This window comes from Cephus cinctus, unplaced genomic scaffold (genome assembly GCF_000341935.2).
Source record: "Cephus cinctus unplaced genomic scaffold, Ccin1 Ccin1_scaffold0597, whole genome shotgun sequence".
NCBI classification, from domain to species: domain Eukaryota; kingdom Metazoa; phylum Arthropoda; class Insecta; order Hymenoptera; family Cephidae; genus Cephus; species Cephus cinctus.
Window position 1 is genome coordinate 635,105 of NW_014333243.1, and position 18,209 is coordinate 653,313.

Here is an 18,209-nt window from a genome sequence, read left to right on the forward strand (position 1 = left end):
TGACAAGTCGTTGACTGTTCTAGCCTCTATGCTCAGCTTAGTCTCTTAAGGAAAATTACGTAATTTACGTTAAGAACCGATCTGGCCGCGGGCAAGGCAACGCGCGGCCATAACGGAATACATACAGGGACGGGCAATAAGGCCGCGGGTCGTGCGTATGGTAATGTTGAATCTAACCTAAGCCAGGGCACTATGCGTATATTTAAGTTCATTCATAAGATTGCGTTCCGATCAGTCCCAGTGAATACGCACGAGTCCGACGCCCGGCGTCGTCTCGGCGCTTCAACCGCATGGAACCTTGGGAAACCTCGTGAGCGTATCAGTACCGGCTTGAATCGTCAGACCGTTTGATGGCGAATTTTTTTTCGCAATAGAATTAACTCTGTTAACTATTCTAACGATAGTAGGGAAAAAAGATATTTACAGTTAGTAATATGGTTGACAGATAATAAATTTTACATGGAATTCGTTTTTTTCTGTTTACAGTTCACGCTGTGAAGACTTGATAAGCCTATTTGTATTATCACGTAGTTCGAGCCAGTCGACGATTTATACTTGGATGAGACGCTTGTAAAGAAAGTCTTGGGCTACCGGTGTTACATCTAAAACCAGTTTACTTAGGAGGGATGAATGAGTGACGTCGCGGCGGAGACGGGTGAGTAGTGACGCGCAGTTTGCTTTCACGCCTTAACATTTTCGAAAAGAGAAAATTCTTGCTGCGTCAGAATGTCCATTATAGATTACTGTTAGTGTACGAAAACAGGATTGATATATTTTTTAAAATGGTATATACATATATAGCGTTGTGCTTCAATAGATCGAAATTTGAGTAGTGGTATTGCAGTTTGGTAGTAGACTGTTTTGAACGAAATCACCTCGATTATCTTACGGCAAGAGTGTCTTTTAATTTTTATTTTACCCAACCACCAAGGACATGTTTCTTCACCTCACGATGCAACAGTACCTACTACGTGGTTCAGAGCAGAGGTGCGCAAATCTTTGAAAATTACTTCAATCCTTAGTAAATTTTGTAATTCGTAGAATTGTCAATAAAAATTTTGAGTTAGATTATCATTAAGTAAAAAATCCAAAGTATTAAGTGAAAGTTGATTGTTTTTGTAGTTGCTCTGATATTGTTTTTAAATGTTACATAGTATTGTAATAGCTAATATCACAATTAGTGTATAATTTGACAGTCGCGGGGGTGATAAATAAGATTTGTGCACCTCTGACGAGAACAAAAAAATTGTAAAACAAAGACAATTTGATACACAGAAAAGAGCGAACCGTTTATTGGCGAACCGATAGAAATCGAAGTATAATATCACGTGTGAAATTTTCGGTGTCGATTACCACCGATTACCTGCATCAGCTGCCGAACAGTGGCTGGGTCGGTAATGCCGTCGATTATATTAGTATCCGCAGCTGTATTATTTACACGTGGAGAGTAGCACTGCGGTCGACGATGGTAATCGCGAGAAGCCAATTGCTGCCCGACTGGAATAGATTAAATTGGGACAGGTAGCTGTGAAGTGAACTGAAGAGGATCGAAGTCACGTGCAGCCTCACTGCGACCGGAAACATGCTATAAAGAGCGTCGGGTTGAGTCTTGCAGACTACCCGCCACAGGGTAAGGGCATCTGTGAACGCACTCTGTCGGCTGAAATACGTAACACGGAGTGTGGCAACATGACGTTACAGACGATCCGCAAATGGCGACAGAGTCAAAACAAAACACGTTTTTATCCGTTTGGTCTACCATCTAGTAATATTTTTATATTTAGTACCATTTTTACGTCAACAGCATTTTTAATAGTATCTCCCGTTAAAAACTGATTCAGTGAGTGATGGTTCCAGTGATCCGGTGAACGTGAGGAATAAAGTAGACGACGGGCAGTACGAAAAACCGAAACTGTCAAGCCGTGGCTGATTGCGACTGCAAAGGTATCCGACATGTTACATCCAATACTACGAAGAAGATGCACATTCTGAATGCGGTGAGTCTGTCTCCTCTTAGACTGATAGCTGGTTGTTGGCAGTAGATATCTGTGTACGAACTATATAGACGCCATAACGTCGCTCCACGTAGTCCCGCGGCCAGGCTCCTTCCTGTCTCCATCGACGGCCTGCTATCCCTACCTTCGGCACGACTTGTCTTTCTTACACGCATTCCAAAACCGGAATATCCTTCACCTGACCGGGGAGTAGCCAACAAAACCAAACACGTTGAAAAGTGTCCGGAGAGTCTAAACTAAATTGACTCATCAGCCAATGTATCGATTATATCGTTTATATTGTCGATTAAGTGTCAGCCGAGACAGTTTGGCCATCATTGCAGGTTATGTCACATAGGTTTACGAATCGTACGCGACTGATCTCTCGTTGATATTAAACCGTAGTATTCGAGTCTGATAGTAACTATAAGAACGGCCAGCTTATCACTCGACGTTGGTTTTATTATAAATTAAGAGAAAGTATATGCAGAACGTAGCGGCAGCACATGCAAGCGGGCAACGAGCGAATCAGAGCTGAACTATCGGCTGTATCAATGCTAGAGAGCTTTGGTTGACACAGATACGCTGTCCGATGGCAGTGAGTTTTATACGAGTGTTAAATTATTAGACTAACGAGAGCCGTAAACGTCATGGCGTCCCGTGAAATTAAGACGCCCGTTAACGCTCTGACGTTTCAAAGGAGATACCAACTTATATTCCACCGCGATAACCTGCCCTGTGAGTTATCGTTTGACTCGGCTTCAATAAGGGCTTGGCACTGTGTAATGTTATTAACATTAAATTTTTGACAACGGTGCGACTCGATAACACGGTACAGTAAGGCCGATAAACACGTGTTATCTTTTACAGTGAAATATTTGTTCGATTAAATAAAAAATAAATAGCCGCGTTACAAGTGCACGTACTGTAGGCATCGGTGCCGCTGTCAGACGTGTCGTGGAATGCTCAGAGATGTGTAAAGTAAGCGACAGTAAAACCCTCGGTAGCAGGTAACAGGTCTTTCCATCAAAAACGATCGAATTGTCGAGTCAGGATCGATCGACGTCCAACACCTCTGTCCACTCTGTGACAAAAACCAGGAAGAATTCCAGTAGCAAGTAGTCCTCACGCGTGCCCCACACGGCGCGTTATATATTAAATGTAAACGATCGCGCGGAATGTTGTTGCGCGGTTTTTCCGGATGCGTTCATGTCGCTCCGTAATAGCTAGAGTTGAGCGCCGTGTCCGCCATCTGACGTATAGCAGTGAAAGCTAGGTGTGGAATAAGGGGCGTAACAAATCGGAGAATTGGGTCATCTATGCGAAATGTGTCTATGCGATACACAGAGCATAGTTAGTATTATACGCATAATTGCATATGTGAAAATTTGATTGACGACACGTGCACGTAAATATACGTCTACTTTTTCCTTTGAACCGTAATTGTTTCTACAGATACAGTAGCGTAGATGGCCCTTGAGTTTATGCTTAAAATCAAGATATATTAGATGAACGTAACCTCTTTATGAACATTGAACTTTTTACATATGGCTATCGATGATAATCGTACATTTTTCGTATGTCTTCGTTATTGATTTATTATCGAGGAATTCGATGGGAACAAAAAATTATGAGTTCTTAATCAACCGTAGGACAGTGTATACGTTTATGTAGTAAGCACGTGGGTTTTGTTGATTTGGTAGGAACAGGTATGTCATCAATTTTTATTCATTTTTTTTATTGGTACCTTGAGTCCATCAAAGATGGCAGTTTAGGTTATTGCATGGGTATCATGATACGTTATTGCCTGTAAAGCTCTTAACGTACTTGCAATGCATTTCATGATTGTTCGTTATTCGTATGCTGGTGCACTCTTCCTGAAGACTAGTCAAACGAGTGTAACATGAACATTGAGCCAGGTAAAAAGTGAAACTATTGTTACCGGCAACACAATACAAGCACGCTTCCTTTGACAGGGCGAAAAATAATCCCGCTTTGTCTATGATACCCATACAATACGCCGCTGTGCTTCTGCTCGTGCGCTGCTAGGAGTCATGCTTGAAGCCGTTTCATAAGAGACTAAAAAAAATAGAGGAAAGCCAAGAAAGAAGAGGCAGAAGCTGGAATATGCTTCGCATAGGACATTGCATATTGTCATAGTTATAAGTTCCAAGTTCCTAACGTGTAATTCTGAGTCTGTTAACGTTCCTTGAAAAATAAGTATACCGGATATGTCCGTGCTGAAACAATTAATTGCATTAATAATTAATTATTTTTATCAAGTTATTATTTCATGTTATTACTTGAAGATTCGTTGTACAACTTGGTGCAGGTCCCATGGCCTTACTGTGATTAGTCAATATTCTTATATGGATGATTCTATCTGATTATGGGGTCTGCTAATATGTCAGTAATGTGTTATGGGGTTCCGGAACCAGTATATATCTGGTGTGAACCAGCCGGCCGATACCATAAGTATACATACGCGTAACAGACACGCGTCTTGGAAGCGACTCGTGCGTAATGCAGGTAGCGTAATACCGACGTCCACCGCCACGACGTCCATTTCGCTCGCGACGACACCTCCACTAGTCGCACGACCCTGCGTCGCTGTGCGTTGAACTTTAGTCACCTTGTTATATTTTGATTCAATTTATAATGTACTGTGACAGTGAAGTATTATATTGCGATTGGACGTCCCTTTTGACTATAGGGTTGACGGCGTCACGACGCTCTTAGCGATTCTCAGATAGTACTTGGAAGAAATTCGTAATTTTTTTAGATCGATACTTCATACGTTATCAGTGACGACTATTTTCTGGTTTTAGATAATATTTAGTTCGTGGTGGCGCTGTGCGCAGTTAAAATGGCGGATTGGAAATATCGTGAACTACGTATATAGAGTTCGGTAAGAACAGTTTTAGGAATGGGATATTCGACGGGATTTAATGTTAAGAGTATATATACGTGGATTTACTCAAAAATACAGATGCAGCGAAGGTTTCTAAATTGTTAAAACTGAGAAAACGCGGTTGCATTCTGATTCCCCGTGCGGACAGAAAAACCATTGTGACTCAATGCTACAAAGAGAAATCAGCCGACAAATTGAGCGAATGGGAAATCGAACTACGGAAATGGGCGTAAAAATTCTGATTTCTGATCGGTCGTTGCTTTTCTAACCTACATATTTTTTTTCTCAACGTTTGCCTCAAGCTAAGACACTGCGTAACTGACAATGAAACTGTTGAATTTTCAGAATTTTATTTTTACACCTGTCAGCTCGTACACGCTGAAGAAACTAAGCCGAATATGATGAAAAGGTGTTAGGACTTTTTATTTTTATTTTACATGACGTTGGAAAAACGTCCCACTCCTATTTTCCTTTCATCCCCGAAAATGTAAACATGTCCAACGCGAAGGAGCTGAATTAGCTGCCAAAGTTCGTTTCGGGTTAAATCGTGGGTTTTGTACAGTAACAAAGGGCACCGTAATGCACACAACCTAGGTGGGCAGTGGCAAGATAAATTTATTAATTTCACGGGGTTATTTTTATGGGATCACGGTGTATATATATATATATAAACACATATATATGACTCTACATGACGCTATGATGTCTATGATGCTATGATCCTATGATGCAGCCTGTTCAGGCGGAACCCCCACAGGCCGTGTCGAATCTCGGCTTCCTGTCCTGCCAACGCGATCCTAGCCTATCGGTACCAGCTAGAAGAAGACGCTCACCATAACCCTTCCATTAGTCCTTTATTTCTTTATTACTTTCAGTAAATCCAGAAGGTCCCCGATGCCCTGAATCCTCAGCCCCCTGGATCTACGGAATAGCATGATCATCCATTCAATCATCGAGCTCATCTTATTGTCCAACAGAAGTTACCAAGATTCTTACTGTATCTCCAAAAGCCACTCCAGTGACAAGCACCGCGAAGAATTTCCGAATCGACGACAAGGACCCAGGCCGACACTTGGTGCGTTTCCGAATGGTTCCATGTGATTCCGTATGAGGTCAGGCCGTTCTGAAAAGAATAGCATGCGCTAGCATTAAACGGCTTAAAGTCACCGGGGACGTAATCGGCGTTGTCGATCTTGTCGAAGTGGGCCCGCGGGCCCATAATCCTGCGGACGTGGGCCCATTCACGACGTCGGGACGTCGGTTTGATTCGGGCTCACGGAGCACCGTCGCATTGATCACATTGTGTCCCACCCGCCTCGCATAATAAACTTCTCCCGTGCGTCGTTGTCCGGTGCTGATGCGAGAATAAAGAGACTCGACACCGCAGGATTGTAGAGTGCGCCCTCTGTCACTCCACTCCGATCCGCGTTCATTGTGTATCCACTCCTCGGGACGCACATAACCTCAAATTTATTCATCCGATCGCTATGTGCGTCCGTGCACTCCGCTTTGCAACGTGAACCGAGCAGTTCAACAGTAGATAAGATCAGCTCCGTTCAGAACGATCCGAACGATCATGAATTCATGATCCACCGCGTGAGCGATCGTTCTTCTTGCACGTGCCGTCGATCCATCTACGAGAATTCGAATTGGGATCTTACGTCCAAAGGAAACGAAGTCAAACGGCGGCAAACTAAAGGGTTAATGATATTTTTGAGGTTACGTCTCACGTTGTCTGGACGTCGCGGCCATCTTGCTTTACGAACGAGTACGAATCTTTCTTTGGCAAAAGTTCTGAAACTCTTTTATGCTTCGTAGAGGAAGAAAAAAAGAAAGAGAGAAATTGTCGGGTGAAAAGAAACTTTCCCTCCGGAGTATAATAAGCTGGATTAAGATTGGATAGGTGCGATTTCAATATTAGATCGTATTCTTTACTACCGGTCTCGTGTTTTTCGAAAGAACACGAAAGACCACCAGGTCGACGCCACTGAATTCCTGCCGTAGAAAAGTGTGCTGACAATTAATTGAAGCGAAGAACAACTGAAATAGAAATGCGTATAAGTCGTTATTATTGCACGTAGGAGTAGCGACGGCCCGTTTTCTATATGTTGGCGCAACAGAAAGGGTGGATCCTAGGCGTAAGGGAAATGCACGTAAGAAGCAACAGGATGCTTAAATGATACACATTAGGGGACCATTATTATGCCGATGCGCAGAGACTAGTGCGCAATACTAGCCGGAAGAGCTCCTCACGACGCTTCTGCTTTCCTGCATGAATGAAATGTTATTTGGATGCGCTGAACTACCTGTATTTTCATTCGTCCAGCATTAACGTGGCTGGCACTGGTATGAGTGCGCGTAAAGTGCATCTTGATGCACGCATACACTTTCGAGACACTCGATCAGCTAACGTTCATTTTTTTTTCTTTATTTTTTGCAATGTACATTTTCAAGGACGGCTGCGTAATATTCCGTCATTTAAAAAAATCTATCCACTTTCTACACGGCACTGGTCAATGTAATTATGCGCTTTATGAAATTACTATTTATCGTACACGAGCTGCAGTGAAAAACTGTTATTTTTTTTTTTTATCAATCTCTCACTTATACTTGCTTCTCATTGTTCACGTGCGAAGTCTCGTGGGTCCGAAACGTTTTCAAGATTCTCACAGCCGTTCCCAACGAAATTTTAATTCCTGACTGGGTAACACGAGGATCCTATGGGCGCACCGTAAAGTTCGAGTTTTAATCGCGATGCATTTAACGAACGGCATGGTGCATAATGGGCCGTGGGAGGGTGGGAAGGGAGGAAACGGGGATGGAAGGGGGTGAAATCGGTGAACAGGAACCACGGCTCGATGCGCTCCCTATGCTCACGCACTTTTACCGTCGCGACGCCGTCTACTACATCGGACGCACTTCCACGGGAAACGAATGAACCTGTTGAACATCCCAGGCTGCATTACTTTTCTAAATTACATGACTTAATACGATATATATATATATATATATATCATGTATCCTCATACAAAATTTCGTCACCTGAAAAAACAATCACTTTACAAAATCATTCAGATTTTTTATTTTCGGTAACTTGATTTTTTTGTACGTTGTATCCGAAATTTTGAGAAAAGTGCTCCAAATATTTTTACTTAGGGACTTTTTTTTTCAGTTACCCACGTGATATTGTACGTTAAAATTATTTGAATGAATCCGATCGGCTGATTCTATGAAAATAAGGCAATCAATAAAGTACACTGTGTTGTATGTTATGTATGTATGAACAAGAAGAAAAAAAATTATTCAATCAACATACATACTATTCAAAAAATGTACGTGGCCTTTAGTGAATGATTCGATCGTATGCGCTGAATAAATGAAAAATCCAAGAAAGTTCCAGACGCTTTACGCAATAGTCGTGTCATTGGCCTTTTACTTACCATGTAATGGCACGATACTTACTAGTAATTAGTAACTAGTCTAAAGTTAAATTTAAACTGTTAAACTACCATACGATAATTTTTTGTCGCCGAAAAAAGAGTCAATAATCAATCACGAAACGCTATAGTATGCTGAAAAGCCAATAATGAAGTCTCTGAAATCCTTCCTGTCGTTCACTCGAAGCAACGCAATAAATTGTTAATAACTTGACTGTACTTTTAAAAATGATGAGGAATATAAAAAAAAAAATTAAGACGGAGCTCCAATCGAAACGCCGTGAAAGGCAGGAAATTCAGAATACCGTCGATATACATTAAACTTTCGAAATTGGTATATTCGTTTGTTTACTTATAATCAAAGCGAAAATGGGATTTTAGCTAATTATCACCGATTGCCAGTCACGGACTTTCGTAGTAATCAAGACAATACTGTTATATGATTGTCCACCTGTAGGTCACACGTACGTACGATTTTCACGGGAGGCGTAATCCATCCATGTTCGTGTAGGTGACACGTGGCGCGGCGAGTGGTCACGCTTTGAATTAAAATAGCAAGAGACTTCAGTTGTATAGAAGCATTTAACGGTATTTATTGAAAACATTTATAACGGGCAATGCCTGTCGCTATGCCGGACGTTCGATTTGATTTTTTTTTACATAACCTTCCTACTCGACAGCATCGTCCATGTAACTACCTACTGGCCTCTGACGTATAAAAAGAGAGAGCAGCCGCATTGACTCTTGCAGTTTTCAACCAAGGATTTATAAGGATGGTGCGTTTCGTGGTCACTGCACTCGTTATTCTGGCAGGAAGCGCCGTGCATCCCCAGGATATTCGAAATGGGATCGTTTTGCATCGCACAGCAACGCCATCTGGATCACGTCCGGAATCCAGAGGTGAATATAATTAAAAATGAAATAAAAGTATAAAGCAAATAGGAGGAAACTAGCCTGTAATCAAATAAAGAAAAATAACAAATCTTTACTATTTCACAGAAGCAGCTATCAGCAAGACACTACGTGAGATTTCCGATGGGCATTTTGAATCCAACGATAGCAACCTGATTGCTCGTATCAAAGAGAGTATCGTAGCTGCTGCTAGAAGCGTTCCTGATCCTGCGGCATCACTTGAAGCTGGTGCCAATCGTGCTCAGGACTTCGTCTCAAGTCTGACGAGCGCTTACACAACGGCCATTTTGAGAGCTACTTCCGCACCGGAAGCCCAACGAACCTTGGCAAGATTTCAGGATTCCGTTCAGCAGATCGTTGACTTTGCCAAAAGTGGTAAATTCCTAACTGGTCTTGCTTAAGTCGACGTTTTGATAATCCTCTTAGTTAATTATCTATACGATTAATAAGCTCAGTCGGACCAACTGAAGTTAGCCTGTTAGTTTGGTTTCTGTTCCAAAGCCAACTTTGGTTGGTCAATTTAAGTCGAGTAGCTTTGTATATACGTATGTATGCATGTTGATGGCGATGGTAAAAAACAATAGTATGAACAAAAAATGGGACAATTGGACATCAAACTTTCGTCATCCGATTTCTAGAAATGTGGCGACGATGATGGCTACTCTTCTTTTTTGTTCTTTTTCGTTTGCGAAGCGAACGCAGAGAGAGGATTATTTTCGCTGGCATGATTCAGACAGCGCACGACCTATTGTGTGTATATATGTTTGTGTGTACGTATTGTGCACGTGTAATGGCATGGGTTCATAATCTGGCGATGGAGGATCTCCGACCCGCGCTGGCCGGAACTGCGCCTATGCTCGCGGCGGAAGTGCCGCTGCCACATGTAGTAATATAAATTATAATGCCCTTACGGGGGTTTTTCTTCTTTTTTTTTTATTCTTATAAATTTGCATTTAAAACACCGTAATGGTATTGTTGCTTCGAAATTGCCAAACTCGCTTTTGATGCTAATAGAGCATTCAACTATTGAACGAGTCTGGTAGATATAATTTTAGAATAACTATTGTATAATAACACGATAAAAATAGTGATAAGCGATAATGACTAAGTTATTCATAATATTAAATTAGTCAGCAAAAGAAATTTCTTATTAATCAAGTACAACGTCGATAGAGAAAATTTGATAGACCAAGAGTCTGAAATTTCTAATAATCAGGAATTAATAAAGCAGCATCTACACATATAAGGATATAAATACATATGATTGACGTAATGAATGTTCTCTGTGTTTGTATATCATTCCAAGCGGACATTTATACTGTGAATAACATACTGTGAATTCACATACTGTGAATTAATTTAACACTAATCGTACCATCGACGGGTCATTTGACCCTTTTAAAGCCAAAAATACGTTTATAAAAAATTGTCGGTATGTTTAGTGTTAATCAACATAGTATGGAACTATTAAAGACGATTTCGTATGGTGACAGAAAATAATTTTTTTGAAAAGTGATTCAACCGCGACGCAACCAGAGAAAACAACATGGAACCGATTGTGTTTTGTTGTTCAAAGATGGTAATAAACATCGCGCGCCATAGCTACCGTACCAGCTAGAGTAGCCACAACGACAACGAGAAACAATGCTGCATTGTTCCAACAAGCACAAGTTGTACAAACCAGACAGAAGTATCAAACCCAACAGAAAAATGAATGAACGAGAGAATGAAAACTTAAAATATTCCGGGAAATGTTCCTCGAATCTAAATGATTAAAGTATATCAGATATTAAAAAAAAATTGGTATAATAGCATTTATAATATTTATTGTAAGTAAATATAATTTTCACTGCATATAATAATTAGACCTGGCAATCTTATTGTTGCGTTTTATTGCAAAGGATCTTTATGAATTATATCACCTTTGGGTAGAAAAATCCTGTGAAAGCAATATGCGCATGCGCACGAGGATACGTGCATTTAGTTGTAATACCGAAAGCGGGAGCAGCATTCCGCAGGCATAACTTAAGCGAGCCCTGAGCTCACGAAGTGAAGACGGGTCACGACGCCATGTGTGCGGCCGGCCAACCACACCCACCACCTATTTATTTATGTCTACCACTCTGCCGGCTTTTTCTCAGGTCTCGCTGAGCTTTCGTTTGCCGAACAATGCTCGCTGCTCCCGGGCACAATATTGCAATTTCTCGAGACTACCCGGGAAAACTTGAAGAATTCATACGTCCATTTTCTCAACACCGAATTCATATTAAATCTTAGAAATTAAATTTCTGTGACCTCGACGTTTTTCAGAGCAACAGAGGAAGCATGGCGGGCAATTTAAAATGCTACAGACGTACTTCGCGCTGGTGTATGATGACGTTGATAAGATTGACTCATTACAAAGTGCATTCAACGATAAGATAGACATCGGGTGGTAAGAAGTGAGAAAAATAAGGTAAGAGGAAGAAAGAGATGAATATACAGATATAAGGAGTAAGTCTTATTATTAAACGCAGAAGAAGATGGTGCGCATGCGCGTACCAACTCCGTCGGTAACAACGTGTTGATCTGGATGTCAGTGTCCCGCGTGGTCATCGCACCGTGAGAATCAACCGTGTCCTCCTTAGAGTCCTTACCAGGACTACAGCATTTCCAGCACACATTTCCCGACTGACATCCTACTCTCACGGACGATTGCACTACCAGTATGAAAGTAAAGACTGTACTGCTAGTTGTTCCCAGTCTGAAATAAAGCCGGGGATCTGGAAAAAGGAAAAGTTTCTGAAATACAGGGGCCCGAGCGAATGCTCTTCTTCCCTGAGAACGTTCATCTCGTCAATATTTTTAATTGAAATAACAAGGAACCTTGAAAATCGTAAGTAAGAAGGATGCCCTTCCCAGTTTGATTTCCTGTCTCATCGGAATCGTCCCGCTCAGCGTCTTCCGACACGACGATGGCGGAAGCAGTGCGCATGCGCGGTAGGCACAACCTAACCAAGAAATACGAAGAGCTCGGAAGCCTTTTCCCGTTCCGTTCGCGATGCTGGCTTTATATCGCTCTAATCGTCTCGGCTCTTGGAGTTTCTTAAATGTAATGAACGCAATTATCGTGTGCGCCGACAAGCAGAGTGTGACGGGACTGTTGTTACATTACATGGCGGCATCAGGCTGGCGTCCGACGCTGCGACGGCAACGCAGGATGGGATAGGTAGCGCGTGGCAAAATGCCTCTCCCTCCACCGATCTTTAACCAACAGGACCACCACCATCGCCGCCTTCCTAGCCTTAACTACTTTCTTATTCGTTCGCCAGGGCATAATATAACGCTCCTTACGCACGCTGAACGCTCCTAAGGAAGACTCCCCCGAGAGGAACTGCGGGTCAGAGACTTCTGGCATATTCACCACTACGGAACATATGCAGACTCGTGGCTCGTGCCTAGATACATTGGCGTCTTACGAGTCGAAATCATATAGGTATTTTTCAAATCTTTAACTCTTTATCGTATCTACTGTTTTTCTTAAATTTTTCTCGTAATCAAGAAAAAAATCATTCATACAATCCTCGTATAATACAAATGTCAATCGACGGAAGTATCATACAAAGGATTCAGGAATCGCGAAAGGCTTTTAGAAAGTATTACCGGTACGTACTTTCAGATTTTGCAAAACGATATCGTGCACTTTTACATACGTGTCTAAGTTATTAATAAGTTGATGAAAAGATTCCGCGAACTGTCATTAAAGAATATACAAAAAAAAAATCTATGATTTATTCGTAATTAGCGTAACAAACTGTTATCACCGTATCGCATCAGTTTTCTCGGAATCCTCAAATCTCGAGTAACACCCTACTTTTTATAGGTTACGCTACGCATCGTATGCTACAATCATTAATAATTTGCTTATCGTTGATTAATGTTATCTTCGTCGTAAATAATAAATTTTTTGCACGCAAAATGATATTAGCATATAAAAACTTAGTGTAAACTATAAAATAAATAATAATGGTGATTTCACTGATTTATTTAGGGGACGTTCGACGCCGATGTGTTGCTAATGAGAAACAACCTAGAGATGGAGACGGATTGGCGCGGTGCGGAGTAGCCTCGCTTATGGTCCGGTGGTGCCCGAGGAGCATAACAGCTCGCAGAGCATAACGCCACGAGCCATCATATCCTCCTCCCGGTAAGCTGCACGATGGTGTCTCTTCCTCCCTGGCGTATACTCCTCATCCCTCCATCTACCTCTTCGTAATACAGAACGCACGTACACATTCACCAGAAATACCTACTTCCGCGAACTAGATCGCCCGGCAGATATTAGGAACGCGTCTGGCCATTGCGGCAAGTGGTCATTGTCCACCAGGGACGTGGCAGGAAGTCGCATCCCGGAGACAGGAGATTTCGTACGGATAATTATTGTGAAACTCTGCCAAGGGGGGGGGGGCAGGGGGTGGTCATTGTTGTATCGAGGTGTAGCGCGATGTAATTACGAAAATCCACGACGACTTAAAAATTAATGATATTCAACGTATACGTCTTTCTCTTGACCACTTATTCTTATTTTTTACAGTAAAGACTAACTGGTATGCCATTAACGGACGTTGTACGGTTATTGGATCATTTTTGCTGCAAGTGTAAGTTTTGGTTAGGATTGCCAACATCTTTTTTCTTCTAATTAATTACTTGAACCGTACATATTAATGCGAAATAAATTTTTCGTTGACATCTCTGTTTAAATGATTTTCAGATTCTTTAGATGGAAATCTCTTTCTGGCCGTTGGCACGAAACGTTGTCGAATATCCTGTGTTGGAATGGGCCTTTTCCGGTCTTCGTTTTCACTTGGTCATCTTTTTCCTTGGTGCATATGGGACGTTACAGAACGTTACTCCAGGAGTGGACTTAATGCTTCAAAGTTAGAGCGAGTTAGCTGCCGTCGTTGCTGGAAGGTTTAAGGAAGAAAAAAATGATTCTTAGGGCGGCACCTGACCGGAAGTCGTCACAGTCATTGCGCTCAAACTCGTGCCTTACCTGCCTACTTCTCCCTCGAGAAGGGGATGTTCTCAAGGGACTTCAGAAACATGTAAGCATCACAGTATTACAGGACATATTTATGTTAGTGAAGTAGAAACGTTGATTTTGAATTTCTGCAGGATTTCCTTTAAAGATAATAATGGCTTTTTATTTACTCTATCTTTTAGCTTCTTTTCAGAATCTGAAATTCGTTGATAGTGTTGTAAGTAATGCTGTGTTTTTATTTATGTATTAGCATCTCTTTTAAAATAAACTTTGAAACTTCCACATATTGATTGTAAGTTTTTAAACGTGTCTATAGACCAACGTTACAAGCAATATTTTCTATTATTTGAAAACAACTGAACTCGATGGTGCAGTCAAGAGGCTTAATAATTCCGGGACAAAACGCCAGATGTCGCTGACAAGCACCTGGCCTAGTTCCGGAAAATTCCGCTAGAGGGGGCAGAACGATTTTAACACTTAAAAATGCATTTTCGCGGGAAACATTATTCGATAGTTCCGGAAAATTTCGCTAGATTTCGCTGACAAGGACCTGTCCTGGTTCCGGAAAATTCCACTAGGTGACGCTGACAAGGGTTTGTTCGACTTTTGAAAAAATTCTGCAAAATGACATTTTTATACGAGATTTCTTAAACAGTTTATTTATACGTGAGTGAGTACAAAGAAGTAGAGAATGTAAAATAGCAGCCACTGAAGTACCAAATAAATGACCGACATAATGGTAAAACGTAAGGCGCGTACGCACAGGCGGGTTTAGTTCTACGGTAGCGTCAAGAGAATAAGAAGGCCAGTATAAGGACACATAATAGCAGGATGTTACAACGCCCGTGTCCGGTACATAAGTATCTGGTTTCATAAATGAAAGTGTCTTCATTCATAGATACATATTTCCATACAATTGCGACTATTGGTTCGTATCTTATGATATCGCTATTATGTGCGGCCCCCGGCGCATTACATATGTACATAGCACCATTATATACAAATTCCTAGTAATGCGAGTCCACTGCTGCATTAATGATAAAGTTATTTAGATATTGCGATATTACGATTCTACGGAACTTCGCCTAATAAAAAAATAACACAGTAGCTAGAATCTACATTATATACATATATTGATGTCAAAGCACATAACGGTGTCAATAGACAGTAAATAGATTCGCGATTCTCTTCAGTAACTTTTGTTATAAACGAGTTACATATATTTTTATTAAAACTGAATACATTAATATGTATTACATATGTGGACTCCTTACTCCGTCAACACTTCCGCGACTGTAACGTCATTGGCATATATAGTATATATGTATATACGAGTTAACTGTTAAAAATCGCTAAAAACACAAAGTATATACATACACGTAGCTACAGCCGCGTACATAGGAAACCATCCTTTCTAACATCCAGAGTCCAGACAGGAAATCTCAGGCGCACCCACCGAAACACCCCACTCCCTACTGGACTCAATTTAATGTTGCGTTTCCTCCCGGACGATAAGGGACTACACAATTTTATACGTAGAACTGACTCCACCCCCACGTGACTTAATGTGCACGATTCAAGTTTTGGAATCTGTCGGAAAACGTCAATCTGAAACAACAAATTGAGGTTATGAGAGCACGTATCAATTATTAAAAAAATGTACTGCCAAGTCTTGTTTACATAACGGTGTATTTATCGTTTACCGCGAAATTTGGGGTAGGTACGAAGATTTTACGTACGGCAAAAATTTTATTGGGTTGGACATTGAATATGCACCTTTATCACAGGTGGCACTTTGTCGTCGTACCATAGCGTGGAAAAGTCTCACGGTGAGCAAGGGGTGCGGCGGGGAATACCGGTATAAATTTCATAAAATAATGCCCTGCGTACATAGCTGCATATTCATTTTTCCGGAGGGTCCTGCACCGCGGCTCTGACGGCGCTGACTACATATGTATGAGCTTCTGCTGGACGTGCGGTCATGCCTCGGCGAATGGCCTCTCTATTTTACTCCATTTTAAAATACTTTTTATTCATTTTATCTTCCTCCCGCGAACCTCCCATTTGAACAAATAAATATCACGTATCCAACCGAAAGAGTCAGAATTTCGAATGATCAGCGATACACACGTTTCCCTTCAGTTCCGTTTTCACCTGTGCTAACGAATTTTCCCCGACAAGTTAACTACACGACATACGATATCTATTTTTGTCAGTAGTACCCAATAGTTGATAGAAAAAATAATATAAAATGATTAATTTTATCCCTGTCTAACAGTTATGGCACTTAAGTACTTCCTCTCTCTTTCTTTTTTCGTCACGCATTGCCACAAGTCTGATACACAATGCTATTAATTAATTTTACAAAGTCGCGAGTAACAATGAACAATAACGAGAAATAAGTGAAATAAAAAAGTAACGAGTTAAGTAACTGTACCTGCACTGGTCCGTCGCGACCCAAGTCGCAGGAATCGCCGAATCTAGAATCTAAAGTTGAGTGAATCGCGAAAGGCAGATACACATAGAAACGCGGCGCGTTGCTCTTGCGCATTAAAGAGCAATTAGCCGCGGCTCGCGAGCACGTTGATGCCCGGAAGCGATAGAACACGGCGCGCGTGCCATCCTTACCTTACCCACCATTACTTACCTTGCTTACCTTACTTAGCCCGGTTCCACGTGTCTGCCGAGCGGACCTACCCGGTTGGCCGCTATTCGCAAGGAAGGGGATACCTGGTTGCACCTCAACAGTAACACCGCAGATACCTTGCTGACGTATACATTGCTCCTCGTTACATTGCCTGCTGTACGTTCACTCAATTACCATCACCGACAATTCATTATCGCAGAAACCGCATCGAGCTCATTGGACCCTGCGCCACCCCTTCCCCTCCCGCAATCCTTAATTAACTCCTCGACCGGATGATAATTGCAACGACACACCTGATGATCAATTGTGCAGCAGTAGTGACAATCTTCTTCGGCCATTACTGCCTCGTTCTGTATTATTGAGGAAAAAAAACAGAAAAATTTTTTATAAATAAGGAGAAACAAGATAAACGAAATGCGAATTTTTTTATGAACATCATTTTAGAATTAATCATGGTCATCGTGTGCTCGCGAAATTTCTGTTATATTTTTTAATAAGGATTTTACTTACGTTTTTCTATATCGGCAATCTCGTATGGAAAAATAATGTACGGTGCCCATGTGTATTACAGTAATTGACAATATGGCTGTTGGTTCTTGACTGGATGCTAGTAGAATCTATAAAGATACGAAAGATCCAGTTAAAAATATCAAGATTACACAGCAACACTTTTTTTTCCACTTTTTGTTATTGTATAAAATACAGAAAATATTCTCACCTTGCCAAGATCGATATCATCCCGTAACGCGTTATAATATCTACAGGGTGTCGTTATAGATACATAACCGGTTATGCATCTTGAACGATACAAGAAGTTGTCAACTTCAAGGGGTAATGACAGTTCCTAAGAATTTTCCTATGCTGCGAAAGAAGACATTAAACTACTTTTTTTTGGTTATGATAACGATTCTTACATTCTATGGTGCGAAGGCTTACGATCGCTTTTCCGTAGTTTGAACCTTCCAAATGATAATCCAGCACTGATCTTCGGTTCATGGTATATAAAGTATCGACACGAAATAGAACCTCTTCGAAACGTCGATGTTAACTGGCTTACAACTAAAACCACTCCCAACGTTTAATATTCATTTATTCGATAGCGTATATGCACCTCGGTGGCTTGTAGGACTTACCTTGCTGCGTACTGCGCTTTGCCGGTACCTATAGTACTTGCGTAGTTACTAACAAACGCATAAACGTACCGGTAGCGGCCGGTCCCGCAGGATGGCATTGCTTGCATGCATCGCTTAGTACCTACCTACCTACCTAACCTCTCTCTACCAACCTA

At 41.4% G+C, this 18,209-nt stretch overlaps 1 protein-coding gene and 2 long non-coding RNA genes across 6 annotated transcripts in view; 2 read left to right on the plus strand and 1 right to left on the minus strand.

The window, feature by feature from the left end:
- LOC107269077 overlaps nucleotides 1-11,216 on the plus strand; it is a 56,531-nt gene extending 45,315 nt beyond the window's left edge. The window contains exons 1-6 of one of the 3 annotated variants that reach the window (XM_025086270.1): nucleotides 487-655; nucleotides 1,858-1,997; nucleotides 5,781-5,980; nucleotides 8,800-8,930; nucleotides 9,023-9,242; nucleotides 9,342-11,215. In XM_025086270.1, coding sequence (XP_024942038.1) covers nucleotides 9,116-9,242; nucleotides 9,342-9,655 — 441 coding nt within the window. In that variant the 5' untranslated portion in view covers nucleotides 487-655; nucleotides 1,858-1,997; nucleotides 5,781-5,980; nucleotides 8,800-8,930; nucleotides 9,023-9,115 and the 3' untranslated portion in view covers nucleotides 9,656-11,215. Of the gene's footprint in view, nucleotides 1-486; nucleotides 656-1,857; nucleotides 1,998-5,780; nucleotides 5,981-8,799; nucleotides 8,931-9,022; nucleotides 9,243-9,341 lie in introns of those variants that run through there. The other 2 variants (XM_015742540.2, XM_025086271.1) reach the window with 2 other exon arrangements.
- A 1,283-nt stretch (nucleotides 11,217-12,499) lies between these two features.
- On the plus strand, nucleotides 12,500-14,426 carry LOC107268972. Its single transcript, XR_001537959.2, has 4 exons — nucleotides 12,500-12,729; nucleotides 13,285-13,440; nucleotides 13,828-13,891; nucleotides 14,005-14,426. It is a non-coding gene; the product is annotated as an uncharacterized LOC107268972 (long non-coding RNA).
- A 500-nt stretch (nucleotides 14,427-14,926) lies between these two features.
- LOC112494537 lies at nucleotides 14,927-18,005 on the minus strand. 2 transcript variants are annotated; one of them, XR_003060063.1, is made up of 4 exons: nucleotides 17,858-18,005; nucleotides 17,640-17,782; nucleotides 17,432-17,538; nucleotides 14,927-17,271 (listed from the first exon to the last, which is right to left on the minus strand). It is a non-coding gene; the product is annotated as an uncharacterized LOC112494537 (long non-coding RNA). The 2 variants fall into 2 exon arrangements; XR_003060064.1 differs by having other exon boundaries at nucleotides 17,640-17,802.
- Between the last annotated feature and the right edge of the window lie 204 nt (nucleotides 18,006-18,209).